The sequence below is a fragment of the Arvicanthis niloticus genome, chromosome 6 (assembly GCF_011762505.2).
Source record: "Arvicanthis niloticus isolate mArvNil1 chromosome 6, mArvNil1.pat.X, whole genome shotgun sequence".
In the NCBI taxonomy this organism is placed as follows: Eukaryota; Metazoa; Chordata; class Mammalia; order Rodentia; family Muridae; genus Arvicanthis; species Arvicanthis niloticus.
The window spans coordinates 21,946,212-21,965,731 of NC_047663.1; the positions used below are offsets into that span (position 1 = coordinate 21,946,212).

Genomic DNA, 19,520 nt, shown 5'->3' on the forward strand with positions numbered 1-19,520 from the left:
ACATTTGTTCATCATGCCCCCCCCCCCAATTTAATTTTAAAAAACTTAAATATATGTACGGAAAAATGTACAGATGTTTCTCATAGTTATCGGAAACTACAGTATAACAATTAACATAGTATTTACATAATGTCAGATATTATAAGTAATCTGAAGATAATTGAAGTATATGAGAGCATAGCATACTTTCTTTCTTAATATACTTTTCTTTGAGATAGTCTTCCTGCATAGCCCAAGCTGCCCTTAAAGTATAGCAATCTCCCTGTCTTAGCCTCCCAAGTGCTAGGTTTATGGGTGTGTGCCCCCACACCCCACTGTGCATAGGCTATACACAAGCACCATACCATGTCATATGAGACTGGAGCATCTGGATGCGGCTGTGTACAGGGGACCGTCATCCAATCTTCAGTGGATACAGAAAGACAACTGTGAGTGTTGCCATTTTGTCTTCCAGCCTCATCCCAAAAGGACGAACAGTATCCATCTTCCCCTTCCACCCTGGTTCTTTACCTTCCCATAGAGTGTTGTGGCGCTTGCATCGCTCCGCTGCTCGTGCATGGGGGCAATGAGTGTCCATTGGTTGGTCTCTGGCTCGTACCGTTCAGCAGTGTTGAGACGCACATAGCCATCAAACCCTCCCATGGCATAGATGAAATTGCTGAGGACTGTCACGCTGACATAGCAACGTCTAGAGTGCATAGGGGCCACTTGGTGCCAAGTTTTCTTCACAGGGTCAAAACGCTTAACACTATTGAAGTAGTCTACGCTATCAAACCCCCCGATGATATAAACATAGCCTTTCAAGTAGGCCGCCCCATGGTAGGCTCGAGGACTTTCTTCCTCACACGTGACATTCACCCATCTGTCTGCTCGAGCATCGTAGGCCTCAATGGCATTAGTGGGGCTTCCGCCACTCCAGCCACCAATAGCAAATAGGATGGCATAGGGCAGGCGGGGCCTGGTGAGTGGGTTGGTGAAGTCAGAATTGGAGGGTCCGTTCATGTTCAGGTCATACATAGCCTTTAGGGCGTTAATGATGACTGGCTTACATTCCTCACTGTCTTTGACATAGTCATTCATCTTAACATTATTCATGAAGTACTCGGCATGCATTAGGGCCAGGCGAACCTAAGAAGAAAACACAGAAATTCATTCAGGTGAGGCAAGGATGTTGGCAAGTCCCACCTCTTTAAGCCCTGCTTTATATCATCTCCCTTTGGGTTTCTGGGAGTATTTTGGTTTGTGCTTTTAAAATGTGTGTGTGTGTGTGTGTGTGTGTGTGTGTGTGTGTGTGTACATGTGCGTATGTACTGGCAGAGACCAGAGGAGGACATGGGATCCCCTGGAGCTAGAGTTGTAGATGGTTAAGGAAGATGGTGAACTGAAGTCACGTGCTCTGAAGAAGCAGGCGGTGCTCACAACCTCTGAGCCATCTTTCCAGCCCCTTAGTTTGCTTTTTAAAAAATGGAGCGAGGGCTATCCCAAAAGCTGTTGCCTGTATGTAGGGTATGTTCTTCTAGCTGGGCTGCCTTGTCTGGCCTCCGTGGGAAAGGAAATGCCTAGCCTCACAGAGACCTAAGTGCCAGGGTGGGGAGAGACCCAGGGAGGCTCCCACCCACTCAGAGGAGAAGGGGAGCGGGGAGAAAAGGATTGTGGGAGAAAGTGTGTATTCAACTTATAGATGGTTTTGTTTTGTGGAGGTGGTATACATACAGAAGGCATCTGAGGATAGCATTCCTTGGCCACTGGGTAGAGTTTTTAGACCCAAAGAAGCCGTGTGATTGTCCAGAAATTAAATATAGCTCCATATGTAAAATAACCGTAATTAACACCAAGTAACTACACTTGTGTACTACCCTCACAACTTAGTTCCTATGATAGCTTCTACCTTAAAGCTTATCGAATGGCAGCAAGGGTGAAAGCACCCTTTGAAATCCTGTGGAATCGCCTGCTGCCCTCCCCACACTAAGAGGCAATTTCGGTTAAGGAAAGAACTAGCAACATGAAGGGAAGAGAAAATTGCCAACTCAGGGGAAGATTGGGAGGCGCCCCTCACTAAGCATCAACACAGCCTTGGGATCTGTCATGCACCTGGCACTTCTCACTTGCTCAATGTTGCCTTTCCACAAACTCATACCCTGCACCTACTTTGAGTTGACTTTCATATGAAGGGTTAGCAGGACCAGGGACTAAGGCATGTCTGCCCCCAAGGAGTTCACAGTCAGTGGAAAATGGGGATACATATTTATACGGCATTACAATCAGCAGACAGAGAGAGCAAGAGATCTATTCTGTGGCTCTTAGGGCCTCTCCCTCTGGGTAGAGGGATCAAACATGAGCAACCAAGCATTTGCAAAGAGTAACTAAACTTGACCTTAGGAAGTAAAACCGAGATATGTTGCTTCCTATTTTGGGGGTCGTGAGAAATCCACTTTAAAATGGCCTCAAATACTGCGTCCTCCTGCTTCACGTTGAGTTCATCTTTCTCAATGATATCCTTAAGCTCGGTGACTGAGAGCTCCAGAAACTCCGCCGAGACTTTCACCATCTCCTCGAAGTTGTGCAGGATGAACATGTAGGCCTTCTGCCTCAGCTCGGGGCAGTAGTAGTAGTCCGTGAACTTGCAGATGCCGATACAGTTATCCAGACACAGCTCCGACTTGAGGAACTCACAGCAACCCCTAACAATCCCCATGATGTTAAACTGGTCAGCAGCGGCCAGCAGCTTCTCCACGTTGTCAGGGGTGATAGGCACGGTCCGAGTGTATGCATACTCAATAATTAGCTTCATCATGTCAGGGGAAATGCCAGGAATGTTGTAAACCTTCTTCTCAGTGTTGTTCCAGCCACTTGTAAACAAAGCTCTGGGAAGGGGGAAAAGATGTGAGAAATTAGCCCAGAAACATTCTCCTTGAGGCCCTTCACCCTCTTTGACCTTTGACCTTTTGCTTTCTGAGGCCAGCTTGGACACACCTCAAGTAGTACCCGATGATGGATATGTAGTCACCATGTCTTTGCCATCTTATTTTTCAAGGTGTGTGTGTGTGTGTGTGTGTGTGTGTGTGTATGCATGCGCAGGCACACACACAGGAATGGTCTCCGGTCATGCGTACATGTAAGCCATAGGTCAATGTTGACGTGTTTTCAATATGTATGGTGTACTTATGTTTTGTTGTTGTTGTTTGTTTTTATTTTTGTTTTGTTTTGTTTTTTGAGACATGGGTCTCTCATTCTGCGTGGAACTCACTGTTTTGACTAGGCTAGCTGGCCAGCCAGCTCCCTGGATCAACCTGTCTTTTCCTTCCTGCACTGGAATTACAAATATGTGCCACCATGCTTGGCTTTTGTGTGGTTTCTGGGGATCTGAACTCAGGTCTTCTTGCTTGGGCAGTAAGCACTTCACCCAGTGAGTCATTTCCCCAGCCTACCTCCCTTTTTTCTTTTATAGTGTTTGGATGGAGAAATTGAACTCTAGAATGAAAATAAGATCAAAGCCCAGTCTTGGTCTGGAGAGCTGCCTCGGCAGTTAAGAGCACTTGTTGCTCTGGACCCAAGTTCAATTCCAAACAGCCACGTGGCAGCTCACAGCCGTCCATAACTCCAGTTCCATGGACTTCAATGCTGCCTTCTGACTTCTGCAAGTACCAGACCTGTACATGGTACCATACATACACACAGACAAAACATTCATATGCATAAAATAAAAAATAATTTAAAAATAGGTCTCATAGAATAGAGAGAGAATGACCCAACAGTAAGTACTTGTTGCTCTTGCAAAGGATCTAGGTTTGATTCCCAGCGCCTACACGGTTTTTGTTTTTGTTTGTTTGTTTTGATTTTTGAGACAGGGTTTCTCTGTATAGTCCTGGCTATCCTCGCTCTGTAGATCAGGCTAGCCTCAAACTCATAGAGATCTGCCTGCCTCTGCCTCCTTAGTGCTGGGATTAAAGGCATGCCACCGCTTGGCGGTGCTCCTTCCTTCCTTCCTTCCTTCCTTCCTTCCCTCCCTTTTTTTTTTTTTTTTTTTTTTTTTTTTGTTTGTTTGTTTGTTTTAGAAAGGGTTTTTCTGTGTAGCCCTGGCTATCCTAGAACTTGCTACGTAGTCCAAGCTGGCCTGGAACTCACAGAGATCCAACAGCTTCTCCTTCCTGAGTGCTACATATGTATCTGGAGCCACGGCTCCCCTCCAGGTACAGTCCTTGGTTGGTGGTCTAGACTCTGGGAGAACTGGGTGGTCAGGCCAGCCTGTTGTTCTTCCAGTGGGGTTGCAATTCTCCTCTGTTCCTCCAGTCCTTCCACCAGCTCCCGGATTGGGGTTTTCTTAATCGGGTAACTGAGACAGTCTTGTATGTAGCTCGGGTTGGCCTAAAGCTTATGTAGCCAGGTTGACCTTGAACTCACTTTGATGCCTGAGCCTCCAGAGCCCTGAGATTACAGATCTGTGTGGCAGGATGCCTAGCTCTCAACCATTGTCTTTTTTTCCAAGCCCCTTTGTCTTCATTATTATTTTGAGACAGAATCTCACTAACTTGCCTAGACAGGCTCTGAACTGTTTGTTGTTATGAGTGAGGATGGTCTGTCTGAGTCCTGGGGCTTGAGCCCAAAGCCTGGTGCATGCTGGGCGTGCCTTCTACTATTGAACTATATCCCCAGCCCCCCAAAGCCTCAGCTTCTGAGTAAATGGGATTGTAGACCACCAAGCTGGGCTTGAGGACGAGCTTTTAGCAAAAGGTGGACATAGTCCTCATATTTTCACTGGCACCAAGCACCCTGACCAGTTCAGTTTATAAACAAAAGAACCCATGCACTTCCTGAGTTAGAAACATTTCAACCCAAACTCCTTTTCTTTTGAAAATATTTCCTGGCTTCTCTCCCCTTATATTCCCCCCCGACCACCCCCATCCTCTCCATCCTTTTTCATTGATCTCCCTGCTTTCAGTATTCTCTACTGGGACTGGGTCTGGCGAGGCACCAGAAGTATTAATATCATCCTGGTTGACGTCCAAAATCCATGGGAGTCCAACTAAAAGTTGGTTGGGTGAGACTTGAAGAGAAAGTACCTGCCCTGCCAGATGCTGGCTGAAGACCAGCTTAAAACACAGCAGGACAGAGAGAGGCTCTGGGCCTGGCTGCGTTTGGGTAGAAGGCAGCACAGCCTGGCTACAAGGGAGCTCAGAGCTTCAATGTCCCTACATTTAAGATGGCAAATGGGAAACTGAAAAGCAGATGAAGCGACCTCAGGAGGAGCCCTGTCCTCCCTCCCGCCCGCCTGGGCTTAGCTCGCCCCGCCCCCCCACCCCACCATGTACCTAAAGTAGGAGCTGCAGCTACAGAGGATGTTCTTGTGGGCATTGAACTCGAAGCCATTGACTTTGATGACCACGTCGCAGAGCTTGCCCTCAAGTCTGAGCTCGTTGAAGATCTCACAGGTCATTGCGCTCATCTTCCTCTCCATGTGAGGCTGGTGGAACCGGGTGGAGGCCGCCGTGCTCTCCATCTCCATGGCACCTTGGGACCAGGGGAGAGAGGCTGCTCTCCTGGGGTGTTGGGGAGGGTTATGGGGGGCCCCTTTAGCCAGCTGTCGCTCCTTTTCCCTACTACATCTTTCATATAGGGACCATCAGGCAGCCCAAGTTCCAGAATCCTGGGCAGTGAGATCACTCAGGATTGTGCCCTCAGGTTCTGGAACCCCTTCTTGCCCCTTCTTTTCCTCCCCCTCCCCCCAAGAACATACAGGTAGACCACCCCACACCTCCTTCCTCATCCTCACTCAGACCTAGGGCAGAACTGTGGCCACCAACACAACTGAGCCTTAACTGAGTCTGCTGGTTGTTGCATCTTCAGGTTGGGTCCCCACATCCCTGCAGCATCCTTCCAGAGCTCTCACTGGGCTCCCCATGTGTGCAGAGCCAGAAGCAAAGCTGACCAAATGTCATGCTGGCCAGGGTCTTCTAGCCCTTGAGATACCTTACTGCTTTACTTTGCTTGTGGCCAGTGATGATGAAGGGCCCTGTTAGGGAAGTGTCTCCTGGGTGCATCCCCTGTCCAAAATGCACTTGGATACCTGGTGGGTGGTTATTTGCAATGCTGGGGTTGAAACCCAGGGCCTCATACCTGCAGGCAAGAACTCTCTCACTAAGCAGTGACTCCAACCCCAGTAAAGACTGCACTTGCTGTTGTGTTCCAGAGAGAGTGACAGGCGCCCATACACACCAAAGCCTCATGACAGCCAGCCCACATATAGGACTCTAGCGTCTTGGTCCTATCCCCTGTTCCCCTCAACGCTCCCCCACCCCCACATACAGTAGAACAATCCCCTGCCCCCTCCCCCTCCCCTTCGCTTCTCCTGCCAGCATCCGGAGCCAGCCTGGAAACGGCCAGCAGCTCCTAGACCAACGCGGCTAGTGCGAGGCGACGCCTGCGCAGTGTGGTTGTAAGGCGGGCGCTGTCTTCGGAGCCGCCCACCAGGCCAGCGGCGCGATGGCGGAGGAGGTGAGGCCACGGGTGGGGACAGTCCCGCGTGGCGGGATCGCGGGCGCGGGGAGGCCCAGATGTATTGGTGCTCATCGCGGCGCTCGGGTCACCGGGTCTCTTGGGTCTCCCGACAGGTGAGCAGCCTGATGAAGGCCACGGTCCTGATGCGGCAGCCCGGGCGGGTGCAGGAAATCGTGGGCGCCCTTCGCAGGGGCGGAGGAGACCGCCTGCAGGTACCAGGGCTTGGGGTACCGCGGGAGGGTGCCAGCCCTGCGGCCTTCCCGCCAACTGAGGTGCGAGCTTGCGCCCCAGGATGGTCATGGGCCAAACAGATTGGCTCACCTCGGGAGAGAGCCTACCTGCCCCAATAGCCAACTTTCAAAGTAGTCAGATATGGTCCTTCCTCTTGGTTTCAGAAAGCACGTGGGTGGAGCCTGGCTCCCCCCCACCCCCACCCCCAAGTTGAAGATAGGGAGATCCACAAAGGTGAAAAGGCACCTTAGGAAAGAACCAGTGCATTTGAGAAAGATGCAACTGAAAATCACCCCCCCACACACACACACACAGGGGTGGGGGTGGGGGAGACTTTGCTTTTTTCAGGGTTTACTTGTGAATTGACACAGGATCGCTTCTTTCCTTCCTTCCTCTGTCTCTCCCTAACCTTGCAAAGGCTTTGTTGCAGCCTGGACAGTGGCCTGGTTAGACTTCTTTGGCTACCCCAGGCTAAGGCAAGGGCCACGGTGGAGCAATGCCTAGCCAACCACCAGGATCTCCCTTTTGTCTCTTAGGTGATTTCTGATTTTGACATGACCTTGAGCAGATTTGCTTACAATGGACAGCGATGTCCCTCTTCCCACAGTAAGTCACATTTCCGCCTTCCTTGTAGGGCTCAAGATGACAACTGCCAAGGAGCAAATAAAGGGAGTTCTGTGTTTTTTTCAGATATTCTGGATAACAGCAAAATTATCAGTGAGGATTGTCGCAAAGAGGTGGGTCATTCCCTTCTTTGCTCAAAAAATTGGCTGTGGTATGCTTCTGGGGTTGAATCACAGCCTCCAGGACAGAAGTCTTAAGAAACTCCGTTCCTTAAGCACAGTGTGGAGGCCTGTAATCCCAGAGGCTGAAATAAGAGGATCCCAAGTTCAGGGTCTGCCTGGACTCCAGAAAGAGTTCAAGGTCATTTTTGGACAATTTAGTAAGACCTCAGAATAAAACGTTTGAAAAAGGAAGCGGGGTGTTGGTGGCATTCACCTTTAATCCCAACACTCAGAAGGCAGAGGCAGCAGATCTCTGTGAATCCGAGGCCAGCCTGGTCTACATATTAAGTCTCAGGCCAGACAAGGATACACACTGAGACCTTGTCTCAAAAACAGAGGGGATCTGGGTCAGAGGAAGCCTACCGACCATGCATGAAACTCTGGATTTGCTCCTTAGTTTTATTTGGTTTTGTTTTTCAGTTATTCCTTTTTTAGAGTTTTAAAGGAGATGTGGTTTTCTTATTAGGTTTATTTTTATTATTTTAAAGTGTGTGTGTGTGTGTGTGTGTGTGTGTGTGTGTGTGTGTGTGTGTTACATATACATAAGATACCCTTGGAAGTCACAGGAGTTGGAATCGTGAATTGCCTAATGTAGGCACTGAGAACTGAACTCCAGTCCTCTGGAAGAGCAGTCAGTGCTCTTAACTGCTGAGCCATCTTTCCAGCCCCTGAATCTAGTCTTAATACATAAGGACAGCTTTCCCTTATTGGCTGAGACAGAATAATGGGTAATCCGTGTATGGACACTATGTTTACTGCTATCTATGGAATTTGCACGAGATTTGAATGCTGTATTATATTGATCAGCCCTCTGCTCCCAAAGGCAGACAGAACTATCATATTACTGTCTTTATCTAACATGTCAGAAAACAGGCGCTTAAAGAGGCTGAGCCGTTTGCCTCAGGGTCATTTGATGGAGTTGCAGATGTTGGCTTTACCAACATTGGGACTTTGTCCCAATCTCTTTATACCATTTTATGCCACGTTCTTGGTGATGTCACTTTCTGGTAAGGGGGCAGATACAGACAGAGAACTTACCGAATGAGTGTTAATCCATTGCTGTTAAGATGTGTACAGACACTGAGAAGCCAACTCCAGAGGCTTGGCCTTTGGTTTACTCGGCCCCAGGCTTGTGCCCTGAGTGGCTCTTCATAGAGCAGAGCCAGGCTAGACTCTTACACAGGGCTGAGCTCATTCTTGTAGATAACTCAGTTACTTGGTTTCTGTTATTCACTAAGGTTGGGTACTAACTAGTCTATTGGTAGCTTGCATTGGTTGATGCTTCCTGTGAGTTTTGTTTTGTTGAGATTCTCATGAAGCCTAAACTGGCCTGGAACTTGCTATGAAGCTGAGGCTGGCCTTGAATTCCTCTTCCTCCTGATTTCAGTCCCTGGATGCACCACCATGTCTAGCTTAGAGTTTTGTTTCTGTATTATTAAGGATTTAACCCAAGGCCTTCCAATACTTGGTTTGTTTTTCAAGATTGGGTTTCTTCATGTAGCCCTGGCTGTCTTGGAATTCACTCTAGAGACCAGCCTGGTCTCGAACTCACAGAGATCCACCTGCTGGGATTAAAGGCGTGTAGTACTACCTCCAAGACTGTTAACCTGGTAGCTTGTTGTGAAGATGGGCAGGGACAAGAGGCTGCACTCTACCAAATGATCTATACCCCTGACCAACACTGAGGCTCTTAAGACATTTCAAGAATATTCTGCTTAATACCATGTGATCCCTACATTTAATTCTCTTTTCCGACAGATGGACAGAGACTCCATATGAGCTCCTAATAGTCCCAAGACTACATGCATCCATTATAATTCTTTACTCTGTCAATTCTTATTTTTTCCCCCAGGGAGCCTTACCAGCTGGTTCTGCATGACTTGAGATCCCAGAGGGTCAGCATCCTGGTTTCCTAGAAAGAAACCTTAGCTAGAAGAGGCACATGCAGATGCTCTGAATTTTCCTAATGGTGACACTGATGGAATTGTCACTAATGTGCTGTGTCTCTAACGCCAATCTGCAAGGTCTATTTTATGATTCTTTGTCATGTGCTGGCAATCCAACCCTGGGCCTCATGCATGCTAGGCAAGTGTTCCACCTTGCTGAACCTCAGTCATACTTGCATGATTTTCTTTTTCAGCCATATCTGTGTAGCCCTTCTATAAATGTTTTTCTTTTTCTTTCAATGTGCATGGATGTATAAACAGCATGTACATCTGTGCACCATATACACAGAGTACCAACAGCAGCCAAAAGAGGGTACTAGACCCCTGGAACTAGAATTACAGAGGGTTGGTCCCCCACCCTGTGGATGCTGGGAACTGAATCTGAACACTCTGGAGCAGCCAGTGCTCCTAACCACTGAGCCATCCCTCCAGCCTCAAATAGTTTTCTTTTTCTTCTTGTTGTTCTTGTTGTTCTTGTTCTTGTTGTTGTTGCTCCTCCTCCTCCTCCTCCTCTTCCTCCTCCTCTTTCTCCTCTTCCTCCTCCTCTCTACTCCTCTTCCTCCTCCTCCTCCTCTTCCTCTTCCTCCTTTTCTTCTTCTTCTTTTTTTTTTTTTTTTTTTTTTTTTTTTTTTGGTTTTTTCGAGACAGGGTTTCTCTGTATAGCCCTGGCTGTCCTGGAACTCACTCTGTAGACCAGGCTGGCCTCGAACTCAGAAATCCACCTGCCTCTGCCTCCCAAGTGCTGGGATTAAAGGCTTGAGCCACCACCGCCCGGCCCTTTTCTCCTCCTCTTCTTCTTCTTCTTCTTCTTCTTCTTCTTCTTCTTCTTCTTCTTCTTCTTCTTCTTCTTCTTCTTCTTCTTCTTAATTTGAATTCTTTCTGTTTTTAAGACAAGGTCCACTATGTAGACAAAGAGAACCTTAAATCTCGGCGATCTGCCTGCCTCTGCCTCCCGTGAGCTGGGATTAAAAGCGTGCTACCACCATGCCTTGTGGTTTATGTATATAAGTGTTTTAACTGCATGTATATATGTGTGCCATGTGTGTGTCAGGTGCCCACAAAGTCAGAAAAAGACATCACGTCCCTTGGGACTAGAGTTACAGATGATTGGGAGCCACCTTGTCAGTGCTGGGAATTGAACTCCAGTCTTTTGCAAGAGCAGCACGTGCTCTTAACCTCTGAGCCACCTCTCCAGCCCATGTGTTTGAGACCAGTTCTCATGTAGCCCTGTCTAGCCTCAAACTTACTCGTGAAGCTAAAGATAAACTTGGACTTCTAATCCTCCTGCCTCCATCTCCCAAGGGCTAGGACTATAGGAATGTGTCATCACACCCTCTATGTGTTTATGTGTTTCTGGGAAAGAAACCCAGGTAGGTACACATGCACGCTAGACAAGCAGTCAGTCAGGGGAGTGGCTTCTCCAGTCCTTCCCTGACGCTTGTTACTTCTGTGTCCCACTCATTGGCTAGTGTTTATTACTACTATGTGTACGAGTGTTTTGCCTACACACGCCTCTGTACACCACATATATGCCTAGTGCCCCTTGAAGTCAGAAGGAGGTGTCAGATCCTATCGAACTGGAGTTACAGACAGTTGTGAGCCAGTATGTGTGTGTGCTGGGAATCAAACTATGTCCTCTGAAAGAGCAAGTATTCTTAACTCCTGAGCTAACTCGTCAGCTCCCATTGCTTTTTGTAATGGTGAGAATTGTTCTTTAGGTAAGCTCTCCACCAACAAGCTATATCCTTACACCCACTCCTTTTTTTTCCCCTCTGTGTATATGTATATATTTTGACTTGGAGACAGAATTTTAGTATGTAGTTTAGGCTTACAAATGTAGCCTGAGCTACATATCTACCATCTTCTTGTCTTGTCTCCTCCTTCCAAGTGCTGGGATTCCAGGCATGGGCCACCAAGTCTAACTTATGTTGAGGACCCTTAGGCCTCATTCTTGGGGTGGGTACCAAGGAGCAGTAACCTCTGAGAATGCAGCCACACCGCACACTATGTCTAATAGGTAAATCTGAGCAGTTGGGAGAGCATGAGGGGAAACTTGAGTTTCGTGAATGGTGTGTCCCCATGTGAAAACTTGAAGAAAAGTCTCTTACACAAAGCTCGGTCTTTGATGGAGTTTTCATCTCAAGTGGGGCCAATTGGATGTGCACTAATGACGTTTCCCCTTGTTGCCTGTCCCAGCTCACCGAGCTCTTTCACCACTATTATCCCATTGAGATCGACCCACACCGGACCATCAAAGAGAAGCTGCCCCACATGGTGCAGTGGTAAGTGGCACTGAGATTAAAGATGGAGAGGGCCAAGCTGCCTGTGTCCTTCCAGAGCTTTGGTGAGCTTACAGGCTTCCTTCCTGAGGGCCATGTCACCGAGTCAGCTCTAAGGAGGAACATCCACCTACACCCCGGCTCTCTGCTGCTGCGATAGTGAAAAGGTTCAGGGACTTCTTGGAGGAGTAAGTTAGAAATGCCTTGGCTCAGGAGATAAGCAGCAAGTGACCTTGTCTCGTTCTAGTGTAACAGATACCGCAGTCTGGATAACAGATAATGAGCAGCAGTTTCAGGAGGCTGGGAAGCCCCAAATAAGGGGACCAGCTTCTGCCAGTGGCTTTGTTGCTGTGTCACTCTATAGCAGAAGGACTAAGAGAGGAGAAGGGGGTGGGGGGTGGGGGTGTCCTGCACTTGCTTTTATAACCTAATGACGTTATTCATGAAGACTAAGGCCCATGACCCAACACTTTTCTCTTGCTGTGCGCTAAAATCCCATGACAGAGCAACTTATAGAAGAAAGTTTATTTGGGGCTTACAGGTCAGAGGATGGTGAGTCCATGACCATCATGGGAGGGAACATGGGCAGGCATGGCTTTTGAAACTTCCAAGCCCACCCTCACTCCCCACCTGCTGCCCAGTGACACACCTCCTCCAACAAGGCCAAGCCTCCCAATTCTTCTCAAACAGTTCCACCAATTTGGAACCAAGCCTTTAAGTATATGAGCCTACGGGGGTTACTCTCATTTAGACTACCACAGAAGTCCAGTTTACAACTTGGGGACGCAACCAAACTGCAAAATTCTGGTAGAGACAAATACTGCTAAGCTTGGTCATGGTGCTACATACACATCATCTCAGCACCGTAGAGGCTGGGAGAAGCCTGTTCTTCGATACATAGGAAGTTGTAGGCTAGCCTGTGCTGCACAGGACCCTGTTTATAAAAAATAAAAAAATAAAATAAAATAAAATAAAAAAAAAACTGGAGAGATGGCTCAGCAATTAAGAGCATTGGTAATCATCCAGAGGTCCTGAGTTCAATTCCCAGCAATTACATCTATAGTGTCCTCTTTGGCATGCAGGTGTACATACAGATAAAGCACTCATACATATAAATAAAAATCTCTTTTAAAAAAATCCCAAAATATCTTTAAAACAAACACAAAACCTAGGTGGGTGGTAGCAATGTATGCCTTTAATCCCAGAGGTAGAGGCAGGCAAATCTCTGTGAGTTCAAGGCCAGCCTGGTCTCCAGAGTAAGTTTCAGGATAGAGAAGGCTACACAGAGAAACCTTGTCTCAAAAAAGAAAAACAAAAAACAAATCCTAGCATGCCTAGACAGAGCCCTGTGGGGGAGGGAATTAAGAAGAGTTCTTTTCGGTACCTTCCTCTCCCCTCATTTCCTCAACTTTCTTCTAAGGATGGCTTAAAGTTCTCTGTGGAACAGAATGTGCTCCCTCCACTAGTGGGTGCTGCCAGAGAGGACAAGGGACAGGGCACTGGGCTTCCTAGGGTGACTGGGTTGTTTGTTCATAGGTGGAGCAAAGCCCACAGTCTCCTGTGCCAGCAGAGGATACAGAAATTCCAGATAGCTCAGGTGGTTGGCGAGTCCACTGCAATGCTCAGGTAAGCTCCTTGCTGTGGAAATATTTCCACCCGACTAGTCCAAGCAGCTTTGCGGGCTGGGGTGTGGCTCCCTGGCTCAGGGCACTAGAAAACAAAAACAAAAACAAAAGCTAGTCTAAAACTGTGTGACCCAGGCAGAGGAGGGTTGACGTCACAGTGCTTGGGAGAAGAGGAGGAAAGGTGGCCACAGAAGCCATTTGCCTCAGGGGATGCTGTGCAAAATGGTCAAAGCTTCATCTCCTACAGTCCAACTCCATTTAAATAATGATTTAAAAATAGACAATAACAAAAACCTGTTTAAAAAAAAAACCTGTGGTCAACAGGCTTTTTTTTTTTTTTTTAACTTTATTTCAATTTTGTTTTTCAAGGCAAGGTTTCTCTGTGTAATCCTGCCTGTCCTGGAACTCTGTGTAACCAGGCTGACCTCAGACTTAGAGATCTATCTGATCTCTAGTGCTGGGACTGAAGGCGTGAGCCATCACACCCAGTACTGACATTTTTTTTTTTTTTAAAGAACATTTAGTGTGCATGTTATAATTAAATATATATATGTATATTGAGACAAGATGGCCACATATATGTATTCTTTTGTTTATGTATTTTTTTTTCTTTGTGAGTGTGTATGAAGAGAGAGAGAGAGAGAGAGAGAGAGAGAGAGAGAGAGAGGAATTTAAAACTCCTTGCCTCAGGTGTTGAGATGGCCCAGTTGGTAAAGTGCTTGCCTCATCAAGCATGCAGACTAAAAAGCTGGGTGTGGTGGAATGAGTGTGTTATCCTAGCACTGAGGAAGTGCAGACAGGCAAATCCTAGGTCTGACTGACAGGCCGGCCAGCCTAGCCTAACCACTGAGCCCTCATCCCAGTAAGAGACTGTCGCTAAACGAGGTGAGTGAGAGTCAGTGTGATGGCCCCGCCTGGTTTCTGCCATCCCCAGAACCCGTGGAAAGTGGGAAGAGGGAACTGACTCCTGACCTCCTGACAGTTTTTTTTTTTTTTTTTGGTTTTTCGAGACAGGGTTTCTCTGTATAGCCTTTGGCTGTCCTGGAACTCACTCAGTAGACCAGGCTGGCCTCGAACTCAGAAATCCGCCTGCCTCTGCCTCCCAAGTGCTGGGATTAAAGGCGTGCGCCACCACCGCCCGGCCTAACAGTTGTTCTTGACCTCCACGCTATGTCTGTACCCATAAACATATGCTTCCAAAGTTAGAAAATATGATAAGTTACAAACAATCATGGCGCACGCCTTTCATCCCAGCACTTGGGAGGCAGAGGCAAGCGGATTTCTGAGTTCGAGGCCAGCCTGGTCTACAGAGTGAGTTCCAGGACAGCCAGGGCTACACAGGGAAACCCTGTCTTGAAAAACAAAAAAAAAAAAAGATGAATGGCTCCTGAGGAAGGACACTCAAGGTTGGCCTCTGACTGCCACACTTGGGTCACAGGTAAACACATAACGCACACACACATGGACACAAGCAAGCATGAATACATACATGTCTGCATGCCGTGGCATTCACAACTGTTTGGTCTCCTTGCAGGGAGGGCTATAAGACGTTCTTCGACACACTGTACCATAACAACATCCCTCTTTTCATCTTCTCGGCGGGCATCGGTGACATCCTGGAAGAGATTATCCGACAGATGAAAGTGTTCCACCCCAACATCCACATCGTGTCCAACTACATGGATTTCAGTGAGGATGTGAGCCATGTCTCGGCTGGGCTGCTGAGGAGGGGGGACCGCAAGCCTCGGTGCCTTCTGCCTACCCAGCTAGCCTCTTTGCCCTTCGCTGGGCATTTTAAGTCCCTTCATCTTTCTTTCTTTGAGACAAGAGTCTTGCTAAATTACCCAGGTTGACCTGGAGGTCCTGAGCTCAGTCAGTCCTGTGGCCTCAGCTTCCCGAATGGCCGGGACTGTCGGTGTGAACCATGGCACTTGGCTTCATGGGTTACTTGTTTTTTCTTCTTCCTCTTTCTTTCTTTTCTTTTTTCTTTTTTAAAATAGGGTCTTTTTATATAGCCCTGGCTGTCCCAGAACTCACTGTGTAAACCAGGCTGGCCTCAAATTCACAGAGAATCACATCTGTGCACCCCCACCCTCCCACCCGCTAGTGCTAGAACTGAAGCATTTACCAACATGCCCAGCTTCTGCGTTACTTTATATGGATCGACAGTCAGCGCTCTGCCACAGAGTCCTCATTTATAGGTCACCATAACCCTGTGGCGCCATCATGGGTTGCGTATCACCTTGGTTACCAAAGGGCCTACACTTAAGACTTGTGTGTTGAGAGCCAGAGGTAAGCTGCTCCAATACGTTTTCACATCTTCCCAGTGGGCAGGCATGGTTGCATAGGCCTTTAATCCTGGCACTTGCAAGATGGAGGTAGCAGGCTCAGGAGTTCAAAGCCAAAGATTCACTGGGTTACAGGAGAGTCTGTCTCAAACAAATTTAAAAAAAAAAAAAAAAAATCAGTGGTAAAATTTTATCACTCTGAATGGCCTCCAGCCAAGTGCTTAGCACCCGTGACCCAGAGAAAACCCTGGCCTCCTAGGCGGAAGCTCTTATCTCTGAGCGCTTCCTGCATCTGCTGACTGAGCAGCCTTCTGGCTTCCACCAGAACGGAGGATCAGTAACACCTGGTGGCCATTATTTAAAACAAGAATTCCAAAGTTCTGTGAAAGGCCAAGTGGTGGGGGCTGGTGGCACAGGCCTGTGATCCCAACTGCTTAGGAGACTTGTGGCGGGAACACTGGAAGCTCAAGACCCGACTTTCTGAGCTATAGAACAAAGTTCATAGTGATTCTAGAAAGGATAGAAAAACAGATGTGTCAACAAAAACCGGAGCCAGGCATGGTGGCACAGGCACGGTGGCACAGGCACGGTGGTGCAGGCATGGTGGCACACTCCTTTTCTCAGCACATGGGAGCAGAGGCAGGAGAATCTCTGAGTCTGAGGCCAGCCTGATCTACATGGTGAGTCAGAGGTATGTGTAGTGAGACCCTGTCTCAAAAAATGAAAGAAGAAAGGAAAGAAAGATGGGAAGAAAGACTGGCACGGTGACATGTGCCTTTAATCCTTCCTTACACTCAGGAGACCAAGGCAGTTAGACCTCTGAGTTCAAAGTCAGTTAAAGCTTCATAGAGTGACCCTGTCTCAAAAGAAAAAGTTAGGGGCGTAGCTCAGCAGTACAGGGCTTGCGGAAGGCTTAGGCTAAATCCTAGGACTTAGAGGGCAGCTATGATACTTAGGCTTCTGGGGGGGGGCTCTGTTGCACCCCCTCTCAACTTTGCCATCACCACCCAGAATGCAGCCAAAGGGAGACACTAGCAAATGAGTCTAGCCGGGTTCCATGAGAATGTAAAAACAGACTGAAGGCAACCCTAGTTCTCTAGCCTCTGGTTTGAGCTACAGTGAAGCCTTGCCATTATCTCTGGCTCTGGGAGCTGTTTCTTCTCCCATGACAGACAATGGAAGGTGTGCTCCATGGGTCCCTCTAGCCCTGTTGTCTTGTCTCTTGTCGATGGTTTAGGGTTTCCTGAAAGGATTCAAGGGCCAGCTCATCCACACCTACAACAAGAACAGTTCCGTGTGTGAAAACTCTACTTACTTTCAGCAACTTCAGAACAAAACCAACATCATCCTGCTTGGAGACTCCATAGGGGACCTCACGATGGCTGATGGGGTCCCGGGGGTGCAGAACATCCTCAAGATTGGCTTCCTAAATGACAAGGTAGGCAGCGGTTGGGCCTTCCCCTGTGGATTGCTTTTCTGCAGGTGAATGCCTTTCATGTGCTAGATATTATGGCGAGTATTGGGGCCAGAGAGGAGGGGCATAAGTCCTATTCTCCCTCCCCCCACCCCAGGGGAGGGAATGTTGGTGGTGAAATACGATTTCATATATCCTGGGCTAGTCTCAAACTGTGTAGCTGAGGCTGACCTTGAACTTCCAACCATCTTGCCTCAACCTCCCAAGTGTCTGGGACTTCGTGTATATGCAATCATACCTCAATTTATCTTCTCTCTTTTGGTGGACCACCCCGTGTGTGTGTGTGTGTGTGTGTGTGTGTGTGCACGCGTTTGCTGGAGAAGGAACACAGAACTGGGAGATGCCAGGTAAGTGCTCTGTCCTTCAGTTAAATCCCAAAGCCTCAGCACACTGCTGTGGTCTTCACACCCTGGCCTGACCCAGGGCTTGATAGAAAAGGGTCACTCCAGCCCATCATCCTAGCATACATGTGTGACTGTGTGCACATCGTCTGTTGGTCCCCATTCTAGTCCTACAAATACTGTTAACCCATTTAACCCTCACTACAACGCTTTGTGTGATGATTCCTTGGATTTTCTTGGGAGCAGGGGAGCAGATTACTTTTCCCCAAGACAGGGTTTCTCTATGTAGCCTTGGCTGTCCTGGGACTTATTTTATAGTCCAGCCTGGCCTCAAACTCACAGAGATCTTGCTACCTCTGCCTCCTGAGCGCTGGGATTGCAGGCATACCCAGCTTTGTTGCCAGTCTGACTTCTATCTTGAAGGTTTGGCTGAGATGGGAGATGCCAGGGTTTAGAGTATGATTCTATAAAAGGAAACAAGCAGCCGAGACTGGCAGAGAAGGACAGAGTCCAGGCCAGGAGGGCTCAGAAGAGGTGTCCTTCAGGGTGGACCCAGCCAGCAGAGCCTGGAGCCCAGTGGATGCCAGAGCCATAGGAAGATGCCATGTGACACTGGGGCATTAGTTCTTTTTTTTTTTTTTTTTTAGTTTTTTTGTTTTGTTTTTGTTTTTTTTGTTTTTGTTTTTTTTGAGACAGGGTTTCTCTGTGTAGCCCTGGCTATCCTGGAACTCACTCTGTAGACCAGGCTGGCCTCGAACTCAGAAATCCACCTGCCTCTGCCTCCCAAGTGCTGAGATTAAAGGTGTGTGCCACCACCGCCTGGCAAGGGCATTAGTTCTTGTTACTGTCTGTCAGACGCTGGCCAAGTGTTCATTGTGGCCTCTCAGGCCCCTCATTTGCCTGCCTGGTCCCTATAAGCTCCTCAGGTTTTTACAAGAGGGCTGGGGAGTGGTGCTTGCATGCCTCTATCCCAGGCCCAGAGTATAAAGTGCAAAGAGGGGCATTTGGGAGACGCAGATCTGCTTCCCTGGCAGGTGGAGGAGCGGCGGGAGCGTTACATGGACTCCTACGACATTGTGTTGGAGAAGGACGAGACACTGGACGTGGTCAATGGGTTGCTGCAGCACATCCTGCACCAGGGGGACTGCGTGGAGCTACAGGGCTCCTAAGGCCCAGGTTGGGCCCTGCCTCAGCTATGAGGAGGTGTCCCTGCCCACAAAGCCTCCCCTGTGAGCACAGAGAGAAAGAAGCCCAGGGCAGACAAGAACTGCTGGGCCCTCCCACACCCCCTGACTCCTTCCCCATGCCTCTGCCTCCCTCCTGCCTGGAAGAGGCTAGAGGGAGATGTCACCTATGGGAAGGAGGCAAGTGTGCTTCCAAGTAAGCCATGGACCCCAGCCTTCTAACCACAGTGTGAACCTTCTACAGATCAGCTGGTCCAAAGGTTCTCTCTCAGAAAGTTTTCAGAGCTGGGAATACAGATGGCTCAATGGTGAAGCTGCTGCCTAGCATGTGGAAGGCCCCGGGTTCCTTCTCCAGCACTGTATGGGGGGGCGGGGGGGGGAAGAAAAGCTGTATGTCAGACAAATATAATGTGTGAATCAAATGGAAATTAAAAAACCAGCTGGGCCTCGGATGTGCTCATCTTTAATCTCAGCACTTGGGAGGCAGAGGCAGGTGGATTTCTGAGTTCAAGGCCTACAGGGCAAGTTCCAGGATAGCCAGGACTACACAGAAGCCCCAAAATGCCAGGCAGTGGTGTTGCGCGCCTTTAATCCCAGGACTTGGGAGGCAGAGGCAGGCGGATTTCTGAGTTGGAGGCCAGCCTGGTCTACAGAGTGAGTTCCAGGACAGCCAGGGCTACACAGAGAAACCCTGTCTCGAAAAACAAAAAAAAAAAAAAAAAAAAAAAAGCCAAAAGAAAAGAAAAGGAACCCCCCTCCCAAAAGGTAAGAGTAGCCTCTTGGGTGGGAGTGGGGTTATGCATCATGAACTGTGACCCTCAAGGTACTGGAACATGTGGAGACCCCTGGAGCTCCACAGAACTATGCCAGAC

The 19,520-nt window shown here is 48.4% G+C and overlaps 2 protein-coding genes across 4 annotated transcripts in view; one reads left to right on the top strand and one right to left on the bottom strand.

Moving 5' to 3' along the window:
* Positions 1-6,280, bottom strand: part of Klhl10 (kelch like family member 10) — a 14,723-nt gene extending 8,443 nt beyond the window's left edge. The window contains exons 1-4 of one of the 2 annotated variants that reach the window (XM_076935806.1): positions 6,115-6,280; positions 5,310-5,508; positions 2,375-2,864; positions 511-1,128 (exon numbers count right to left, since the gene is read on the bottom strand). In XM_076935806.1, coding sequence (XP_076791921.1) covers positions 511-1,128; positions 2,375-2,864; positions 5,310-5,503 — 1,302 coding nt within the window. In that variant the 5' untranslated portion in view covers positions 5,504-5,508; positions 6,115-6,280. Of the gene's footprint in view, positions 1-510; positions 1,129-2,374; positions 2,865-5,309; positions 5,676-6,114 lie in introns of those variants that run through there. The other variant, XM_034507398.2, reaches the window with a different exon arrangement.
* Positions 6,281-6,339: 59 nt separating this feature from the next.
* Positions 6,340-19,098, top strand: Nt5c3b (5'-nucleotidase, cytosolic IIIB). Of its 2 annotated transcripts, XM_034507400.1 has the most exons (9): positions 6,340-6,492; positions 6,609-6,707; positions 7,263-7,332; positions 7,417-7,463; positions 11,654-11,739; positions 13,273-13,362; positions 14,896-15,058; positions 16,887-17,087; positions 18,499-19,098. In XM_034507400.1, the coding sequence occupies exons 1-9, from the start codon at positions 6,481-6,483 to the stop codon at positions 18,631-18,633; spliced, it is 903 nt and encodes a 300-aa protein (XP_034363291.1). In that variant the 5' UTR covers positions 6,340-6,480; the 3' UTR covers positions 18,634-19,098. The 2 variants fall into 2 exon arrangements, with proteins under 2 accessions (XP_034363291.1, XP_076791922.1); XM_076935807.1 differs by lacking the exons at positions 6,340-6,492; positions 6,609-6,707 and adding an exon at positions 6,552-6,608 and having other exon boundaries at positions 18,499-18,779.
* Positions 19,099-19,520: the final 422 nt, after the last annotated feature.

What these genes read in the sequence shown, in the direction of transcription:
- Nt5c3b (XM_034507400.1), top strand. An exon ending in GCGGAGGAGACCGCCTGCAG is followed by an intron (nt 6,708 to 7,262) that starts GTACCAGGGCTT and finishes TTTGTCTCTTAG; the next exon opens with GTGATTTCTGATTTTGACAT. An exon ending in TTGGCTTCCTAAATGACAAG is followed by an intron (nt 17,088 to 18,498) that starts GTAGGCAGCGGT and finishes CTTCCCTGGCAG; the next exon opens with GTGGAGGAGCGGCGGGAGCG.